At 50.3% G+C, this 20,727-nt stretch overlaps 1 protein-coding gene across 1 annotated transcript; it reads right to left on the bottom strand.

Moving 5' to 3' along the window:
• Nucleotides 1–2,118: 2,118 nt before the first annotated feature.
• Nucleotides 2,119–17,255, bottom strand: AJUBA (ajuba LIM protein). The gene is made up of 8 exons (XM_039245166.1): nucleotides 15,818–17,255; nucleotides 12,952–13,053; nucleotides 11,206–11,273; nucleotides 11,009–11,071; nucleotides 10,115–10,245; nucleotides 9,979–10,030; nucleotides 9,159–9,227; nucleotides 2,119–8,667 (listed from the first exon to the last, which is right to left on the bottom strand). Exons 1-8 carry the CDS (start codon nucleotides 16,851–16,853, stop codon nucleotides 8,542–8,544), a joined length of 1,647 nt encoding a protein of 548 aa, XP_039101097.1. The 5' UTR covers nucleotides 16,854–17,255; the 3' UTR covers nucleotides 2,119–8,541.
• Between the last annotated feature and the right edge of the window lie 3,472 nt (nucleotides 17,256–20,727).

Here is a 20,727-nt window from a genome sequence, read left to right as displayed (position 1 = left end):
TGAGCAAGTAAGATTTGCAAGAGAGTCCCTAGAATTCATTGTCTTCCTCTCTCTCTCCTTCCATTTTTACTCTGATTAAAAACAAAAACAGGGGTGCCTGGGTGGCTCAGTTGGTTAAGTGTCCAGCTTCGGTTCAGGTCATGATCTCACGGTTCGTGGGTTCGAGTCCCACGTCGGGCTCTGTGCTAACAGCTCAGAGCCTGGAGCCTGTCTTCAGATTCTGTATCTCCCTCTCTCTCTGACCCTGCCCTGCTCACACTGTCTCTATCTCTCTCTCTCAAAGATAAATAAAAACATTAAAAATTAAACAAAAAAACAAAAACAAAAACAAAAAAACAGAACAAAACAAACAACCCCCCCCCAACAACCACCATGCCCACAGGGGCATTTAGCTGGCTCGGTTAGAAGAGCATGGGACTCTTGATCTAAGGGTTGTGAGTTTGAGCCCCAAGTTGGGTGCAGAGATTACTAAAAATAAATTAAGAACTAAATACGGGGTCTCCTGGGTGGCTCAGTCAACTGAGCATCCAACTCTTGATTTTGGCTCAAGTCATGATCCCAGGGTAATGGGACTGATCCCTGCTTGGGCTTCTTGCTGAGTGTGGAGCCTGCTTGAGATTCTCTCTCCCTCTGCTTCTCATCCCTGCTCACATGTGTTCTTTTTTCTTTTCTCTCTCTCTAAAGAATAAAAATAAAACAATAACAACAAAACACACACAAAAATAGTTTTATTTATGGGATGCTTGAGTGACTCAGCCAGTGAAGCATCTAACTCTTGGTTTCGGCTCAGGTCACGATCACAAGGTTTTGTGGGTTCGAGCCCCAGGTACAGAGCCTGCTTGAGATTCTCTGTCTCCCTCTCTCTCTCTGTCCCTTCCCCACTCACGCTATCTCTCTTTCTCAAAAATAAACTTAAAAAAAAAGTTTTATTTAGGTATTTTGACATACAATATTTAACATGTACAATTCATTAAGTTTCACCCTTAACTATACATACGTACTATCACCACAATCAAGATAGTGAACATATGCATCACTCTAAATGTTTACTTGTGCCCCTTTGTAATCCTTTCTGGCCCCTCTCAAACACTGATCTGCTGTCACTATAGATTAGTTTGCATTTTCTAGAATTTTATATAAATGGAATACAATAAAGACATACTCTTTTTTTGTCTGGCTTCTTTCATTCAGCATAATTTTGCAATTCATACATGTTGTTGCTAGTACCAATAGTCCATTTTTTTAGTTTGTGTCTTTTTATTGCTGAGAAGTAGCATGGAATCCACTCTAAAACCTTCATTTGTTTGGGTTTGTATTTAAGGAGGTGCTTCCTCCACAATCCTAAAGTACCTATCTCAGTGCTTGGCATACGGAGCACTTATTTGTTGAAAGAATGAATTTTCACCATCCCACAATGTTAATTCCTTATATGGTTTTGTTTGTTCCATGGAATGCTTGACCTTTATGGGCTTGTTTCTTCATCAGTGTTGTTCATCTCACATTCTGCTCTGCCATATGCAAAATATGATCACTCACTTCTTAAATGTTCTTTAATGATGAAGCCAAGAACATGCTCAAGTATTCCTGGGCTAGATTCCTGCAAGGAGTTGGGGGTGGGGGTGGGGTGGTTGTGTAGAAAGATAAATTAGGCATATCTCCTGCCTACAATCTAGCTCTACTTTCTTGAAGACATTGCTCCTGATCTAGTATTCAAAAAATATGAATGTGTATGTTTTGAACTTGATGATAAATGTAAATGGGAGCCTGAGAAAAAGTTTACCTAACCTTTCAGACTTGGACATTCCTTTGCTGCATTGTTTTGAATTACAGACAAGAATGGAGATTTGCTGAGAACATTGTTAAGACCTCTGCCTCCCACACTCCAGCCAGGAAACAAAATGGCACTGGAAAGATAAGAGTATTTAGTACACATTCTATTTATCAAACCAATGGGAACTTTTGGGTAAAGTATGTTCTCACATGGAAAATTTGGGCTTAAATAACAGATTTCAGAGCTAGAGTGTTAAAATCGCCTTTTGAGTATGGAACTACACTTAACTGAGCAATTGTTTAGAAAAATTAGAAAAAAAAAGAACCATACTACTTTGAAAGTATCTGAGGATGAGTAGCAAGAATGTATTTGTATTATGGACCCAGAAACTAGTTTCAGGAATAAAATTTACAGGCAGTCAAGAGGTTTTTGAATTATTTTCAAGGGTGTTCACTGGAAAATGAAGGTATTCAGAGACACAACTATTGATGATTAAGCTAGGAAATTCCATGCCCATTGTAAGTACATGATTTAAGGAGAAAACAAGTGGATAAAGAAAATATGTAATCAACCTATGACATCGAATGACAATTTTGGAACAAATGTTCATAATGTGCCATTTTTCAATTGCTTAACCATTCCGAGGGGATTTCAAACCCAGCCCCCATGTGGCTTTAGGGGTTACCCGTCTGTTCATGGAAACGCTTGTTATACAAACTGAAATGAGCCTGGTTTTACTGAGGCGCCATTGTGAACTAGTATATAAATAAGGCCTGATAGGACATTTTGGATCTCAAAGAAAAGCTGAGAAATTTGGCTCAAAAAATGGGACAGATTGAAACCATTTTTACCAAAGGAATGTGAGACAGTAAAGGAAATTGATTCAGAAGACGACCAGTATCATTTTGAAAAGCTAGACATGAGGCCAACGTGTGCAGTTCTTGTAATAAGGATGGAGTGTGCTGCTGTAATGAGAAAACATGTGCCAGGCTGATAAAAGTATTTCCCTGGATTTTAAACTGATGATGACACTGCCTTATACTGAGTTGCATATGAAAGAGATTTTCTCCTTTAAAAACTGTATCAGAACCAGTGGAAGAAACAGACCAACCAACCAAAGGGCATTTGGAGTTTCATGCTTGGGAAGAACATACACTGAAATTTGGAAATGCCTCCTAAGATGAAGGTGTTATGGCAAAAAAAAAAAAAAAAAAAAGCAAAATCTTGATGAAGTTAGCAATTTAGTATACTTTCCAAATTCCATTTACCAAAGAGAAATTTTGCTAAACTCATTTACAGTACGCAACCGTGGCAGCTAAGTAGATGAAGTATTACATCTGGGTTTCCCATGACTGGGTTGCCTTATAAAAAAACCAAAAAGACAAAAACAAAAAAAAAGGCAAAACCTAGGCACAGGTAACTCTGGAACGGATGCTCTTCTCAGGCAGCATTTCAAAACTAATTTGTTGATACCTTCAACTGATTCATAATGGGAGGCTCTATGGATGGGGAGGGAGCCCACCAGGATCATCCAAAGAGAAGGTCACTGACTCAAATAGAGGGTCTCCAGGAGGCAGGCAGGTGAGCAGTGTGAAGCACACAGAGTGGGGGAGGACTGTGACAAAAGGAGGAGAGAAATCACCCTAGGAAGGAGCAGCCATTCCTCGGTTCCAACTGGTTGTTGCCTTGGGAGACTGGAAGGCCGGGGTGACTGATCTTCTGAGTATTCAGAAAAAAACCTTAGAAACCCCACTCTTCATGTGCAATTCACAGATTTTTGTGTGAAGTCTCCTTAATTATAAATATTGGCAACTAGTTATTTTATTCATAACAGCTTATTACTACTACAGAGGCAGTACCAGTGCACTGTATAATAATAGAAAATGTAGGCCAACAACACAAAAACATACTCTCGCCGCTCAGAGACCACCGCTGTCAACACCTTCATGTATATCCTGTCAGGTCTTTTTTTTTTTTTTAATAAACATATAGACATTTTTAAAACAAAATGTGATTACCCTGTACTGGTTTTGTGACTGGCATTTTTGTTAATGATTTTGACCTTTCCGTCTCAGTAAATTTTCACCGCATCTAATCCCCTGTCCATATAAAAACTTTCCCAGTTGACTCCAAATATCTTTTATAGCAATTTGCTTAAACCAGTAGGGATTCCAGGACCATGTATTGGATTGTCACTAGATAGCTTAAGTCTCTCTAATCTCACAGTTTAGATGCTGTAAACAAATCATGCAGACTTGCTGAGGAGCGCTGGCCCGTTGCCCTGCAGGGTGCCTCACCTCCTGGGTTTGTGCGGTTGTTTCCTCCTGGTGTCCCTTACTTTCTCACAACCCTTCCTGTAAACCGCAAGCGACATGTCATGCTTCTCCCCGGGGTGGGGAGCAGCCAGACTCTACACTAGGTTGGGTTGTGTGTTTGCCTCACACCAGAACCAGTCGACTGGCTAGTGATACTAAGACCCATTCCAGGAAATGAGTGATGACAAGACCATAGCTGGTAGGTTACTTGGCATTGTATTTATGTCCAGTTGTCCACCAACCGCTTCTTAGAGTTTTCACTCTAATTAATAATTTGGCCTGAATCAATAATTTTATTCAGGTCCACAAAATGCTGTTTTTCCAAGTTTATCCTGCTTTCTGCATTTACTAGCTGGCGTTTTCCCCTCCTCAATGAAGGTTCAAATTAATATAAAAAAATAACTCCCACTCCCAGCGGCCAAAGGATGCGCTTGGGGACAGGATTTGTGTTTGGGCCGCCACCTTCTGATCTACAATCCAAGTCCAACGGAGTCCCCCCCTTGTCATCTGTAGCCTGCAGCATTAGGTCTTTTGTTTGTAACACTCAATTACTTTGCACTTGGCGACATGTTGCTTGTAATCTTCTCAAGGCATTTTATGTGCGTATTTGTCTCCCTGGCTAGACTGTGACCTCCACAAGGGCAGGGACTCTCCTGAAGTGTATTTCTTTTGCTTCTTCTAATGTACTTTTAAAGGTACTTTGGCTACTGCTAGTTCAAATTAGCCAAAAACAAAACCAACCAACCAACCAAATATCAGTAAGAATCACACGTTTTCATTATTGTCTCTTACATTCCTTGGCTTTCCCACTAAAACTTTCCCTAATAATCCATCATAATGAAGGGCTGATCTAATTTACAGTCTACTTGTGCTACGGGAGTCCCTGCAATGGGGAGGAGGGCCCGGGTGGGAGGGAAGAGGGGAAATAAGCTCTTAGTCTTCAAAAGTTGGAAACTCTTTCCAGCTGCATGACCTTAGGTAAGTGCCACTATCGTTCCACTTCTAGTTCTTCATTTGGTAAAATGAGGTCACTGGGTTCTAAAGTCATACCCTGCTTGGCTCTAACTCTCTAGGACACCTACACCTTTCAGCAGATGTTCCTGCTAACCCATGTCTCCCTGCTTGGATCGTTCCTTGGCTCCTTTCACAAAGGGCAGCGCTATCCTTTCTAAGAGCAGGTGGGCAGAATCTGCCTCTGAGTACTCTCCAACACCAGTCAGACTGCTCTAATCCAGACGTCCCAGTGACGGTTTGCTCTTGTTTCCAAGGTCAAACCTCGGTTCTTCACAACCAGGGCCAAGTGTGGATTCCAAGAGCTCTACACCAGTAACTGGCGGCAAAGCAGAGACCATCTTGGGTCCCCCTTTGCTGTGAGGGAGAACAGAGAGGAAAGAGACTGTCCTTGTTGTAGAGCCCTCTAACATTACAGCTCCAAATGACCGCGCTCTGGGGTCTGGATCCTTCTAAAACAACAACATGCTTTTGCTCACTGGTTTTTCCAATCTTTTTGTCTCAATCCTATCCGTCTCCTTTCTCTCTCGTTATCCTTCTTGTTACACATGCAATCTCAAGGACCTTATCCAGCTGGCTTTACGTGCCTAGAAATAGCTTTCTCTACTTCCTCAACTGAGGACAGTCTCCGGCCTGATTGCAAATGGAATCTTACCATCTCCCTGGCCTAGGAAAGGGGGAAGGGAGAAACAGGTCTTGAAGCAGTGAGCCAGAGGAAGAACCACCACCAGCCTTATTCCTCATAAACCAAACCACACTCGGATCTGTAGTGAACGGAGCTGACCAGAGCAAACAGCTGGTCTGCTGCGAAAGCCTGACCCCTGTACTGTGACTCTCGAGTAGAGACACAAAATGGATCCGTGATCCCATTTCCCTCTTGCCCCCACCTCAGGCCTAGTGGCTATTGACAAAAATCAGGCGGTAAGCTGGCCAGACAAGGTCTACCTGTTGTTGTATCCTTTGCTGTATCTATTAGCTATAAATATTAAATAGAACGGGTCCGGATGAGCCGTCTCCTGGCGAATAGGAGCGGACTCTTGCAACGCAGGGTACACTTGGGAGCCGGTCAGTGACAACATGGGGCGGCTGGGGCTGCTCTTCTGCCACAGCCTGCCTTCCCTGGGCCTGTCCTCATCGGCTGCTAGCACTTGTCTTTTCTCAGGGCGGAGGAAGGAAGTAGCCCCAGCCTCAGGGAGCCCCAGGGCTGCCACAGAGGAGCACAGACCCAGAAAGGAATCAGCCAGTCGGCAACAGATGGAGGCTGAAATCGGAGTAAGAAACGAAAGGTCAGAGGGCACATGACCTCCAAGAGTCATAGAAGGGATGGTTGTAGAGGTATACATGCTTGTCTGGATTTCCCAGGCCTGGAGCAGCCTGGTGAGAAAATTGCCCAGTCAGAGTCTTTGTATTCACTTATTTAATAATAATTCAGAAGAAGCAATCCCCTCTGTAGACCAAGTAATCTAGTTTCAGATCATTTATCCCTCCAGAAAAAGTGCATCTCCTCTGGCAGTCAGGGGTACGGATATGAGCTCTTACCCCACTCCCACCCGCGTGCACAGGCCTCTCCTCTGCAACCCCAGCTTGGCTGGCACGGTCACCTTAGAATTACCCCTAAATGCAGAATTTCTGTTCTCAGGAGTCCCCATCTCCAGGATGAAACTCTAAGTGACAGGAAATGAAAACTAAGAATCAAAGATTATTAGATTAATTTGCCTAAAACCAATTCACCTACAGACAATTAGTCTAAAACAAATATTTATCAAATTTGCAGCATTTCAAAAGGATTTAGTAGATCTGCCCTTTCACTTTTAATTGTTGTTGTCCATGTAACCTTTAATTATTAGTCAACAGAATATGCCACATGGCTGCTCATTTGTTTAGAATATATTGGCCCTTTTAACAGCAGGAATGTAGAAGTTAGGCCAAAGCATCAAGATCATATTGAGCTCTATTAAGTGTTCCAAGGCATCTAACTTGTAAAGGCATATTGAATTAAGAAACACAAAAAATGATACACAAAATGTCCATACCAATTATACTTATTGCTAGAAAGTTTAAACTTTTTAGAAAAGTGTTTGAAGAGTAGGTAACATAGGAAAATGTCCATAAAGGTAGGAAGCAATCTCATCGTTACAAAGTGCTGCAAATTTGATAAATTTATGTTGTTGACAATAACTCAGAAGTACTGTTGGATGAACAGATATAAATCCTGAAAACACCTGAAACATAACAACGAAATACCTAAATGGCTATAAAAATACCCCACAGGGATTGAGCTTTTGGCAAACTGATCATTAAGTAAACTTTGGCAGCTCTTTCTGCCCACGAGTCCTATTCCCGTGCTTTAAATAAAACCACTTTTGCACCCTCCCCCCTGAAAAAAGTAAACTTTAAGCATACACGTCTCCCATGAATTGGCTTTAAGGGAATCTAGCTTAAACCAATTTCAGCCAAACTGACTAGAACCAGATCAAAGTGTGCTGCCCCTCCGCCTCCCCAGAACCTCAGAGTTTGGGAGTTGCAGTGGTTATAATCCTAGCTTCCTCTGAAAGGTGGCAGGTCGAGAGTGGCGAGTGACTATGAGGGAACCGGGGAAGACTGACCTGAGAAGAAGGGAGTGAGACAGTGTGTCTATGAATGTGCCTATGTGTGTCTATATTGGGTTGGAGGTATCAGTGCACACCTGGCCGCGTGCACGGAGTGTGGTTGGCCTGACACTTCTTAGACGTCTCGCCTGGCACCTCCACCCCCAAAGACCCACTCATTACCTCCCCAGGCTGAGGAGAAGAGGAACCAAGTACGGGCACCCACCTAGCCTTCCCAGGCCCATGTGAGTCCCTGAGAAACAGGCAATACAGGCGACAGGCCCACCTAGAGCTGTCCCCCTTCCCAGCAGATGGGTGAGCAGCACTCCAAGTCCATAAAGAGAAGGTGGCCAAAAAAAAAAAAAAAAAACCTCAGTAATAAGGTCTAGTTTCCATCTTTTTATCCAGATACAGACATTGTGGTAAGAACCAGCTGACCCCATACCTGACCCACATGAGAGGTACAAAAGAGTGAGGAGTGCTCATGATGTCCTCTCTTCCTATAATCCATAGCCACAACATCACTTGACTTACGCATAAAGATACACTGGAGATACAGACTGGAATCAGACCTCTAGAAAGTACTGGAACTCGCCTGTGTGTGCCTGAGTATACGCTACAGTACAGGCTGCACACGTGGAAAGCAAGCCAGTCACCCCACCATGGCAATTGGAAGGTCCTTCTCCATAATCCATTTGGAATGTCGTCTCTTTGGGTCTCTGGCCCTTGGGGCCTTCTCCAGAGGGCTCTTCTGCCCGGCCTGGGAGTGTGTTCCTTGCCTCGGCTGGCCTCAGAGGGGGCCTCTGGCCAGAGGAATTTGTCAATGGTGGCGAAAGGCAGCAGCGGTGACTGCAGTTCAGATATAGTTGGCAGGGGGCTGTCGGGCATTAAGCCGCTGCATGTGACAGCCGTGGCAGAGCAAGTGCCCATCCAGAGGGAAGCAGCAGCAGCCTTCCTCATCGCTCAGCTGCATCCGGCAGTCCTAGGGAAGAAGGACATCTAGTTTACCTCAGCCTAGGCACCTCAGACATCTTGGGAGTCTGCCCTGCTCGACACCAGCCTCCTCACGACTGGAAGAAAGGGGGCGGGGTTGGAAGGGCTAGACTCCCAGAGGAGAAACCTGAGAAAATACCCCAGCGGGCCAGCAGGTGTCGCTGCTACAGCAGAAATAATGAGACAGACTCCCATTTCCAGCGGTTAGCTGGAGTCCCTAGTTTAGTCTTGCCTCTGGGGCAGCCAGATTCAGAAAGGACTAAACAACCAAGACCAGGGAGAGTGACTGGAGGATGAGAGAGAGAGAGAGAGAGACAGACAGACAGACAGACAGACAGGCAGACAGATAGACTGGAGACCCGTCAGAGCACCTTCCTGGTTTCCATGCCTTACACCTCTCCTACAGGCAGTTCAGGGACTGCCTCATCCCCCAGCCCCATTCCTGTTCTTCTCCAGAAGCCCCTGACTCCCAGCACTCACCTCACAGTGGTAGCACTCAAAGTGATAATCCCGGTCCATGGAGATCACCCTCACAATGTCCTCACAGCCCTGAAATGATGCAGACCCCCATGGGATGAGCATGGGATGAGCACAGCATGACAGCCCCAACTCTAACCTCCCCACTATGGGCCCCTTCCCACTCCAAGGGGAAGATCCTACAAAGGCCTCCAGAGAGAGCTCTCTACAATCATCTGTAGCTTGAGACTGCCTTTGCAGATCCTACCAGAACTCTCCCCCTCCCCTTTCTTAGGGCTGCCTCCAGGAGGACATGTCCTTCCATTGTCTTCCCTTTGTCCAGCAGCTCTGGCCTTACCTACTCCTCCCAGCTTTGAGGGAAGCAGAGGGAGGGAAAAGGGGCAGGCAGCCTAAGCAAAGTAAGCTAAGCCAGGGACAAGGAGGTCCAACAGGGTATCGTCGTCTTTCAGGTTCTCTCCCTCGGCAAATGCTTAGCACACACGGCATAAATCATTGCTGACATCTTCCTGCCAGCCCTAAGGATTCTTCCCACCTTTTTTCCAGCCCCTACATCTGGGATCTGGTGACCCTGACCTCAAAGAAAGTCTCCTCCTCTGGACTGGGAGAGACCAGATGAAGCCTGGGCCCAGTGAGGCTGTCAGACATGTCCAGGCCCGGATGTTAGGGTCAGGGTGGTGACCCTGAGAGCAGAGTCACACGGGAATCTTCGCAGAGTACATTCCTCAGCGCCACCGCCTCCCGCGGGAAGCCAGGCCCTATGTCCCTTCCCCTTCCCAGGGGCAGCAGCACTGGCTGCCCTGCAGGAGAACCCAAACATACTGACCTCTGAGGGGAGGATGGGTTGGCCGCAGGCCGCACACTTAGGAGCATAATTTCTGAAAAAGAGAGGGCAGAGATGAATTGAGGTTGGAGAATCCGAGCCCAGTTCCACACCACACCCCAAAGGGACGTGGACTCACTTGTGGTAGTCAGTGACACAGTACACCTGGTTGGAGAAGTCCACTGTGAAGGGGATGCCGTCCAGGCACTTGTTGCAAACGATGCATCGGAAGCAGCCTGGGTGATAGGACTTCCCCATGGCCTGTAGGATCTGGCTCACGGAGGGGGAGGAGAATCAGTCTCCCTCCAGTCTTGGCTCTCCAGGTACCCAGCTACCCATGGTCTTTCCTGCTGCCCCCCAACCTTACCCAAACCCCTGCTATCCTCCCAGAACAATGCTATGTAATCTGAGGGAAGCCAGGACTCTTAAGAGAGAGGCAGAAACCTTGAAAAAGTGCTTAGAGAGCATCCAGGCCAGCAGTTCTCATCCCAGGCTGCATATTAGGATCACCCGGGGAGCTTAAAATACCCATCAATGCCTGGGTCCTATCCCAGAAGTATCCATCACAGTCTCTGATGAAGACCCAGGCACTAGTATTTTCTTTACTTCTTCCCAGGTGATTTAGTAGGCTGCTAGGGTTGAGGACCTCTGATCTAATCCTACCCCTCCTTTGTATATTTAAAAACAAAACAAAACAAAAAACAACAACCCTGAGTTCTAACTGATCCCAGCCATCCAGTAGCAGGAAGGACATTAAGACCCAGGACCCCACATTCCTAGCTCAGGTGGAGGGCCTGGCTGTGCCTACAGAATTAGGGAGGGACCAGGAAGCCTGAGATGGCAGGACTGGGGGTCCAGACTTGACCCCAGAGGCAGAGGAAGGCCACTGTAAACAGCTGCTCTGGGGAAGAATGAGATGAAAGTGATTCATGTGGTGATATAGCTCCTCCCTCTACCTTTCTCAGTACCCACCTAGCCCCTGGCTCTCCCCCTCAGCCTCACGGAGACTCACAGGTTAAGACGTGTTGCTTACCTTCTCCAAAATCAAGTGACCACAGACACAGCATTTCTCAGCTGCCTCCTGAAACCCTGAAAACTACAGAGAAAGAAAAGACCAAGGGCGGGTATTACAAGCAGAGAATGACCTGATGGGTGGAAACCCCAATGGGCCACCAAGAAGGGAGTCCCAGTGTGGGAGCCAAATCCAGGCCCAGGGGACCCCTCACTCACCAGATAATCTTCCTCACAGTACACGGAGCCATTGACGCTGTAGAAAGCTTTGCAGCGCAAAGTTCGCCCTAGAAGCACAGACAAAGGACTGGAGCCCATGCTGGGGTCCAGGTATAGGGTTTCCCTGCCCCAGGGTCACTGCTCTCCAATGTCGCAGGATGTATTTAAGTCTGGACTTTATGCCTATGCTCCTAACTGTGTTTGTCCTCCCCCTACACAAAAATCCCATCTGATGCAATTCCAATTTGCTTCGGTCTCATTCCTGCCCGCCTGCCCTCTCTGCTCACTGCTTCTCCAGTGCCTGCCTTCTCAACAGTTTTCTCATTTCCTGGCCTCCCTGAACAAGTGGATTTCTCTCCAGAGCACAGGGAGCCACCAGGGAAAGCAGAGCCAACCACAGGCTGGGGCGCAAGGTAAAGGAGCTCTGGACAAGGTGCCGGACGATGCCCACAAAGGTGGTCACATTGTCACAAGGCCTTGCCCTCTGGGGCTTTTCAACCTAAGGGCCTCTTTGTGTACAGCTATCCTGCTTTCCTAGCCCTGTCTGTCTTCTTCCAGGGACAGGCTTGGCAGGTCAGGACATACTGGCGTTACTGCTGGGGACAAAGTGCTTTTTTGCTTGGGAGCGAAGTCAGTTCCCTTTCCCACTGCACTGGACTGCCCCACCACCACCTAAGCTTAGAGGAACCCAGAGAATCCAGGATCTTCTGTGAGCAGACAAAGCATGTGATCAACACTTAGGAACTGCTCCAGGGTGTCTAACTTGTCAGGGAGGGGGGAGGAGTGAGACTCAGGATGGAGAATGGGCAAGTTTGCCACTTCCTCTGCCCTCTTCTGATCACAATCTCCACTTCCACCTCTGCCAGGTGGTTTAGAAAAGCTGACTTAGAAATTCATGAGACACAGCAGGAGTAGAAAGAAAGGAAGAGACATACCCAGAAAAGGCCCTATAAACGGAACAGACAGATAGATGAACCTAAGAGAACCAGGCAGAGGTGGGGGGGGGGGTGGATTGGGGTGGAGGGAGAGAAAAGCTGAGTGCTGGAGTCAGACAGGCAGAGATAGGAGATTAAAGGTTTAGCAAAGGAATCAAGAGTGGGCAAGCAATGGGGAGGGGTAATGAGGGAGGTGAGGGAAGGGCTGGGGAGTTAAGGCCGCTGGGAGCACCCCCCTCCCAGGCGGGCCTCCTGAGCTAACAGCAGCGGGCATTCCTGGAGCGTGATGTCATCAGCTTGGCATGGCCCTGTGGCCTGCACTCCAGCGAGGTGGCTGAACTCTGACCAGCCAAGAGAAAACCCCTCTCTCCGCCCCCCATGGCTCCCCACTCCCCCAGCCCACCCCCACCCTTCCCACATTCCAGTCTTTCACTGTCGCCCCAGGCAACTCAGACTGCCCAGGACCAAACCCCACCAAGGAGAGGCCAAGGCCCGGGCTGGAGTCCAGGCTGGGCAAGCAAGGAGGCAGAAGAAAGAGGGAGGAACAGAGGGGAGGAAAGAGGCTGAATGGAGGAAGGGAGGACTGACTGTAGAAAGCAGATGCCACACGGGGACTGGAGAGTCAGGTAGAGCACAGAGAAGGGAAGACGGGGCAGCAGTGGGCACCCAGACATATGGTAGGCACCCGACTGCTGTGTGAGCAAGTGAAGAGGCACAAGCTCTGCTCTCCCTAAGCACTTGTGAGTGTGGATGCATGTGGGGAGCGCTTGAGGCCCCGACCCTGTGGGCAAGGCCTAGGGGATACACTCACCACAGGAGCAGCAGACAAAGCACTGGGTGTGGTAGAGGCTGTCCAGGGCCTGGCAGGCATTGCTCTGCCCATAGATGCCTTTGTTGCACTTGATACAGGTGCCTGAGGGGAGAGAAGAGGTTGTCAGCACCACACCCTATGCCCCCAGCTCAAAACCAGAGATCCAGGATCTTTCCTGACTGTTCTTTCCTAATTGTGCCAGAGGACCAGAGGTCTCAGCCTTTCCTTGATGGGCTCCCTCCTGGGAAGAGAGGATAATGGGAAATGGTATGCAAAAAGGTCTTGGCTGAGCAGACCCATTCTTGTTTATGTGATTAATCAACAGATATTTTCTGGGCGTCTGTTTTGTGCCTACCAAAAATATGGTGTCCAACCAATACTGTGGAAGATTGGAGAAGGTCAAAGATATGGTGCTTAGCCTTCAATGCTTACGTTCTGTCAGGGAGAAAAGACTAATAGGCTAGGATAGGATCCCTGTGGCACCATGTGGGACAAAGAGTTAGAGATGCCAGTCCCTAATGTCCCAGCAGTGGACTCTTACAGAAAGCAGGCCAGGTAGAGAAAGCCTCTCTGGGACCTCAGTTTCCCCATCTGCAAAATGAGCTGCTATTCAGCTACAGAATGACTTCCTACTGTCCCACATGTCCAGGCTTCCAAGGATGGAAAGAAGGCTATGGCTCAGCAGAGGGCCCTGTGCAGAGGGGACCATGTGAGCATGACTCCTGTGGGGAGGTGGCTGCTAAGAATGTAGGGTGTGTTCCAGGGACTGGAAGTTGCCTTGGAAGGTGGGGGAAGGGTGACAGAATCCCTAATGTCTCCCAGACATTGATCACGGGAGGGGTAGAGCTGAACTGCTCTTCTCCAACACCCCCCCCACCCAAAACACATACACCTGGCTCTGGCGCCCACCTTTCCTGGGTGTGTTCTTCCCTCCCTCCACTCCCCAATTCCAGGCCCATGAGTGAGGGCTAGGGCCTGTCTTTGGGGAGCAGATCCCAACGGGCCCGCCTCACCCCGCCCTACCTCTCCCCCTCGGCACACTGCCATACTCCTTGCCTGTTGGGGCCCATCCCAGTCTTTGCCCAGGGGCTTGGGAGCCCGTGCAGCAGCTGCAGCAACTGATGGGCCCAGGCCTGTCCTGCTCCCACCCTCTGGCAGCTGGGCAAGGCTACAGCCAAGGAAGAGGGCCCCTAACTGGGAGCCAGGGTAGGAGGGTGCAGTCAGGCTGGAGATTCTGTCAGAGGGGGCAACCCGACTCCCAGGCAGGAGAGGCCCCTACCTCTGTGGTCAAAATGCCCATAAGAGTGAACATCGGCTCCAAGATTGCCATACCAGGGGGACCCATCAGAACCATTTCTTTGGGAAGCCTTGAACATGATGGGAAGACAGGCGCAAACTGCTCAGGCATGTCTGCCTCACCTCCTCGAACCCAGCAAATCCACACCTAGGTTCTTCCTGCCATTTTACTGCACTCTGTCCAAGCCCCTTTCTTCCTTTTGACTCTGATGGCTTAGCCAAAGAGACTTCTTTCCACTCAACAGCCACTTCTCACAGGCCCCAAAAGGAAACTGCAAAAAAGATCCTGTCTCTTCATCTCCCTTGACCAAAGCGCTGTCTCCAGCTTTCCTCTCCCAGGATGGGAGGACTGAGGTTGAACCAGGCAGGGGACTTCCGGACTGCAGCCCTGCTACCTCAACCTTCCCTCCCTGGCTGGGTTCCTCTCCCCCACCGCATTTCTAGCCATAGAGATCTAGAGCATGGGGTCCAGCGGCAGGAGCATGGGTGGTGAGAAAGGTGAGAAGAGGCCCACAGCCCTCCATTTCTGTTCTTCCTGCCATATTAGCATTTTTTTCTACAGCGAAGTGGTGGCTGTGGGTCTTAGCTAAAAAGATCCTTCAAGACCCCAATATCCCCCGGTAGCTGTGACATAGAAGCAATTAAAACTTCTTAAAGGTGACCGCGTGGGGGAGAGAAACAGCGACCACGTTTCCTTAACAGCAGCAGGAAAGAACGTGCTACTTCCAGCCTGAATTCTGTCTGACGAGGTTGGGGCCAAAACTGAAGGCCAGGTTATTTCTGGTAGTTCCACAGGGTCGTTAACGAGTTAGGGATGCTGGTGTCCGGGTAGTCATGGCTTCGGTCATGCCCCGACTTCTGGAGAACAGGGAAAATAGAAGCGGACACCACCAGGTCTCCGCTTAAATGCCCACGTACGCAGCTAGCCAGCAGGACTGGGACGAGCCAGCAGGAGGGTCCCCGCTTTCTGTCTCAAAATGCTTCATGCTCCCTCCGGCTTCCATTTCCCCGACAGCGGCCACTTGCGCGCGTGTGAGCAAGCAGCACCCCCGCCCCCCACCGCACCCCACCCTCCGCCAAGCGCCGCGCCGTGCCGCGCGGCCGGCCCCGCCCGCGGGCACCTGGAGCGCCCGGGCAGGAGCCGGCACGCACGCGGCCCGCCCGCCCCGCCCCCCACCCGCGCATTCCCCGAATTCCTGCGGGCGGAGCTTGGGCCCGGGTGGGGGCGCGGCGCGCTGAAGCCTGCAGGGGCACCATCGCCAAGGGGGGAGCAAGATGGGGGATGCGCTCACTCCCCACTTGGTCTCCTCCCTACGAGGCCTCCTACAGCGAAAAACGGAGGCTCTAAAGCTTGAAAAACTGGGACTCACGAGATAATCTGGGGGCTGAATGTAGCAGGAATAGGGAGCCCCTGGTCTATTTGAGACCTGGTGGACGGGAAGTCTAGCTTCTTCTAGCTCCGCGTCTCCGCCTCCGACTTCCCGGCGCCGGCAATTTGGGCTGTCGGGGCAGTGGGTAACCGAATGCTGTGACGGGTCCCGACCCATCCCTAACCACTTGTCTCACTCACCGAAGTAGTCTTCTCTGGCTTCTGGCTCCCGCATCCGGGCCCGGGAGGCCTCTGGAACGAACGGACCCGGCGGCTCCTCGAGACCCGACGGCTCAATCCCCGAGGGTTCCCCGCGGGTGCCGGCTTCTCGCCCCCCCGTGCCCACGGTCAGGCGCAGCAGTGCTGTTAGCTCGTCCTGGTATCGGGCGCCAGCCGCGCAGTCCCCGTAGCCGGTCACCGAGTGTCGTCCGGGTTGCGCCCCGCGTCTCTCCAATGGCCCTGCCGCTCCCACTCCAGCCCCGGCTAGAGCCCCGGGGCTGCCCAGGGCCGGGGGGTACGAGTGGCGGCTTTCCTGGCAGCCGAATCCCGACGGCCGGTGAGCGCACAGTCGGTCCAGGGCAGCGTGGAGCTCCGGGTAGGCGGACGGCACCCCTCCAGAGGAATAGCCCGCTGGAGCCCCAGCTAGGGGTGGGCCAAACAGGCATGGCCCGGCGGGCAGGGGACTGCCGTGGCGCTGGTCGTAGCCCATGCTGATGCCGCTGGTACGATTGCTGCAGGGTCGGCTACCTCCGGCTCCACCGGCCCCCGCCCCGTCCAGCAGCAGGCTGCCCCGGGGACTGGACGGCTTGCTGGCGTCGCTGGCTGAGCTACTGGCGAAACTGGAGCGGGGGCTTAGAGCTGGGGCCGTGGTCTCCAGCCGAAAGTCGGGGGGCAATGACTGAGGTAGAGGCAAGGCCCGGGTGGGAGGCGGCCCCCCGGGAAAGGAGGCTTCGTAGCGCTGCGCCTCAAAGGAGCCGCGCGGGTTCCGCTCAGCGTCCAGAGGGCCCTGCTCCCGGGCTGGCTCCAATTGCTCATCCCCAGGTCCCCCAGTAGCTCCACGGGGCCCTGATTTCCTAGGTCCCGCCAACCCACTCAGACGCCCCTTGCCCGCCCCGGGGGTCCCATCAGATCCAGACCGGCTAGATTCACCCTTTCTGCGGCCGAACTTGGCGCTGCCGGAGTCCGAGAGTCTTAACTTCTCCAGCAGGCGACTGGCTTTCTCCCCTAACCGCTCCATGCCCTCGGGCCTGGGGCCTCCAGCCCCCTCCCTGCCCGGCACCCTGCAGCGTCTCTGCGGCCGCTTCTCTTTCCCAGCGGCTGGACTCCGGTTCCCTGGGGGCACAGGGTAGGCACAGGGGTTTAGCAAGCGGCCCGGATGCCCGGCACCGGGAATCCCGCAGCATCCCCCAGCGGGAGGAGCTGCTTCCCCCCGCGCATTAGGGGTTAAGGCGGGCCAGAAGGGCCTACGGCAGCGGCTGTCCCGTCCGCAGGTCTGTCTGTTCAGGCGTCCACTCGCCCGGCCGCCCAACTCTCCTCGGCCCCCGCCCCCTCACTCTCACACTCAGCACAGACCGAACTTCTCTCCCAAACTTTTGTCTGCCTGGCCGGATCTACTTTCCGGGAGGGGCGGAGCGCTGTGTGCAGGAGGAACGGGGGTGTCTGCGTAGGGATCTCTGGTGCGCTGCAGGGGGAGGGTGGTGCTGGTAGTGACTGTCCAGGAGGTGGAGACCCGTCGACTGCAGGCGAGAGGCTGCCGTGTGGCAATTTGGGCAGCGCCGCTACATCTCTTAGGAATTGGGACGGGGAAAAGTGGAGGAGGGGGAGGGGAACTCTTTGTTTGGAGTTGGAATGCGCGGAGGGGCACGGTGGAATGTGACGGTCCCGGACGGGGCGACGCGAGGCATGTTCTGCGCAAACATCGTGACTTTGTTCCTACTGTGGGGATTGTTGGAGAGATGGAGAGAGGCTGGCACAGAAGTAGTGAGACCGGGAGAGTTCCATAAAGAGGGGGACAGGGAGAACGAAAGGTAGATCTACAGAGAGGCTCAGAGACACGTATGTGAAGAATCCCGAAGGGCGAGGAAACTCGGGTAGAGAGGTGGTAGCGAAAGACAGGTAGCGAAAGAAAAGGCGAGCGGGAGCAAAGGGGATCGTGGTGGGTGGTGCGGCGACCGAAAGATGAACAGACTTAAAAAAAAAAAAGAAAGAAAAGACAAATGTGTGCATGTCCGGACAGAATGAGAGACCAACAGATAATCTGCAATAAAAAGACACCACTTTCTGAACCCAAAGCTCTGCGATGGCAGGGAGAGAAGGAGCTTTAGAGGCTCTGTAAAAAGAGTGGGGGAAAGGGTTGGGACTAATCTCTACCTTCAGGGTAGGACAGATACAGGAATAGAGACACCCCCTGGTGTTGGGAAATGAGATTTTTAGCAACTATTTCAGGTGACTATGGGGATAGAAGGACAGGTTCTAGGGCTGGCGAACGCCTCCCCCTTGGTTGGCCCGCAGGAGATTAGTGATAACGGGTAAGTATTAACTTAGGAAGAAGAAGAGAAATGTCCTTTAGACGAGTTAGCAAGTGAAAATGATCAGGGTGGAAAAAGGAAAGAGGCTTCCAGTATGGGCCATACTGGAAGGATCAAGAACAAGGAATGAAGGAAAGGGGGGGCTGAAGCTGAACATACCTAATTAAATATCAGTCAACTGATTTTGCCCTGACTAGCACATCAGGCGCAAGGGGTGGAGGAGGTAGAATGGAGAAGGAAAATGATTCCTTTGTATTTAGATAGTAAATGAGTATGAAAATTATATGCAAACAAATCATGCATATTATTTTCCTTTCAACATTTTGAACACCTTTCATAATCTTAGTGTAGCCTTAGGGAATGGGGAAGCAAAGGAGGTTAATATCTTTGGGGAAATTAATTTGGCACAAACTATTTGGCTTCTTTGTCCTAGCTGCATTGTCTCCTTGACCTCATCTCTCTGGAGAATCAGCCTCTCTGTTTCCCTATCAGGCCTACAGCTCTTCTCTGATCCAGAGGAGAGTTCACTATCAGACTAGAAGCAGGGAACACTGAAAGCATTAGTAACAGAGGGGAGCTATCAGGTTGCATCCAGAACCTGCTGTGAGCAACATCTTCAGAATTAACCATAAGGCTCTCCCTCCTTTCCCGTCTCCATATGGAGGAGAACCTGGATTCTTCCTTCCTGTTACCTACAACCAGAATATCCACAGAGGCTCTCATATTTGGAAGCTTTCCCCCTTTGTAGTGAGGATGGGAGAATGAATCTTTTATGAAAAGTTGAGAAGCCTTTGGTGGGGGCAGCAATGGGCACAGTTGGGATCGACCACTTGTATTTTCAGGAGATAACAGGAAACAGTGAAGGGGGACAGGGATGCACTGAGGGCATGCTCAGTTAGTGCTCATGACCTCAGGGTAACCACTCTTTTGGAGCCAGGAGCTCCACTGTCCCTGTTCTCCATTCTCAAGACTTTAATTATGAACTATGTACAGATGGCTCCCAAATCTGTATCTCTAGCCCAGACTTTTTTTTTTTTTAAAGGTAAGCTCTACGCCCAACATGGTGCTTGAAATCATTACTCTGAGATTGGGGCGCCTGGGTGGCTTAATCGGTTGAGCGTCCGACTTTCGCTTGGGTCATGACCTCGCGGTTCGTGGGTTCGAGCCCCGCGTCAGGCTCTGTGCTGACTGCCAGCTCGGAGCCTGGAGCCTGTTTCAGTCTGTGACTCCCTCTCTCTCTGACCCTCCCCTGTTCATGCTGTCTCTCTCTCTCTAGAAATAAATAAATTAAAAAAAAAAAAAAAAGAAATCATTACTCTGAGATCAAGAGTCACGTGCTCCACTAAGTCAGCCAGGTGCCCCTTAGCCCAGACTAGCTTAGACTTAAAAACTCAGCTGACTAGTATCATCTCCACGTGGTTGTCTCAAAGGCATACAACACCCTCAACTGACTTCACCTTCCCTGCCTCCCGAAATTGGCCCTTCCAGCATCCCAAGTAAACGGTGCCATTAACCACTTAGGTGCTTAAGCCAGAAAACTGAACGTCAACCTTATGTCCTCCTCCCTCTGCCTTAAATCCCACCAAGCCCTGTCAATCACCAAGTCCTATCAGTCCGGCTTCCTAAATCTCTTTCAAATCCCCTTACCATCACTTTCTGCCTAGCCCCCATCTCTTCTCTCCTGAACCACTGCAGAAGCCGCGCCCTACTTCCACTGCCCCACCAGGCTTTCTGCCTGCAACCCAGCTTATCCCCAGGGCAAGTGATTCTTCTCAAACACAGAACAGATCATCTCATTTCCCTGCTTACCGCCTTTGAATGGTTTCTCATGACCTTGGAACAAAAGTCTATACTCTAAGATACTTGAAGAGGTCTCTGTGTCTCTCCAGCTTCTCTCTGCACCATCTCCTCCTCAAACTGTTCTGCAGTAGGATGGTACCTCCTCTGTGTTTTCTCTTGCCTCTGGGCTTTCCTACTTATGGTTCCCTTGTTTGGAACACTCGTGACCCACCCCTTCCCTTCTGGTTAACTCCTCCCCATCTTTCAGGTATTAAACACCGCTGTCTGAGAAGCCTTTCCCGACCACCAAAGTGGGTGAGCCACCCCTGCAGTCAGCTGCACCTTCTGCCCACCCCCCACATCATCACTCTTATCACAGTTCATTTCACTGTCTACTTAACTGCCTGTCTTCCTGATTAGATAATAAAACCTAATCAGCGTCTAACCTGATCCACAATGTATCCACAGCACCCAACACAGTACCTGACACCTAGTAAGGTATCAGTACTTGTTACATACTGACTGAATGGAAAGCCATTTTTACTTCAGGATCCATTCATAATGCACAAGGTTTGTGTGTGGGTATGGGCATGCACCCCCCCCCCCACACACACACACACGCCCACACCCACACCCCACACACTCCTTCCTCAAAATACAGCTTGGCTGACAGGACTAATAGCTACAAAGCCCCATATATTGCTTGGTCACACAGTGGGAGAGCAGCTGCCAGGGAGGCATGGGAACTCTTTAAGCTTTAATTTCTTCATGTGTAAGATGGGAATAATAAAATCTGCCTTACAT

Source organism: Hyaena hyaena, unplaced genomic scaffold (assembly GCF_003009895.1).
Source record: "Hyaena hyaena isolate Hyena2069 unplaced genomic scaffold, ASM300989v1 scaffold_256, whole genome shotgun sequence".
In the NCBI taxonomy this organism is placed as follows: Eukaryota; Metazoa; Chordata; class Mammalia; order Carnivora; family Hyaenidae; genus Hyaena; species Hyaena hyaena.
The sequence above is the reverse complement of the archived record's forward strand: the minus strand, read 5'-3'. Positions and strand labels throughout refer to the sequence as shown.

Coding starts and splice junctions, on each gene's coding strand:
- AJUBA (XM_039245166.1), bottom strand. CDS start 16,853: ATGGAGCGGTTAGGGGAGAAAGCCAGTCGCCTGCTGGAGAAGTTAAGA. Junction 11,072..11,205: donor ACTGTGAGGAAGATTATCTG/GTGAGTGAGGGG, acceptor CTTTCTCTGTAG/TTTTCAGGGTTTCAGGAGGC. Junction 8,668..9,158: donor TTGAGTGCTACCACTGTGAG/GTGAGTGCTGGG, acceptor CTTCTTCCCTAG/GACTGCCGGATGCAGCTGAG.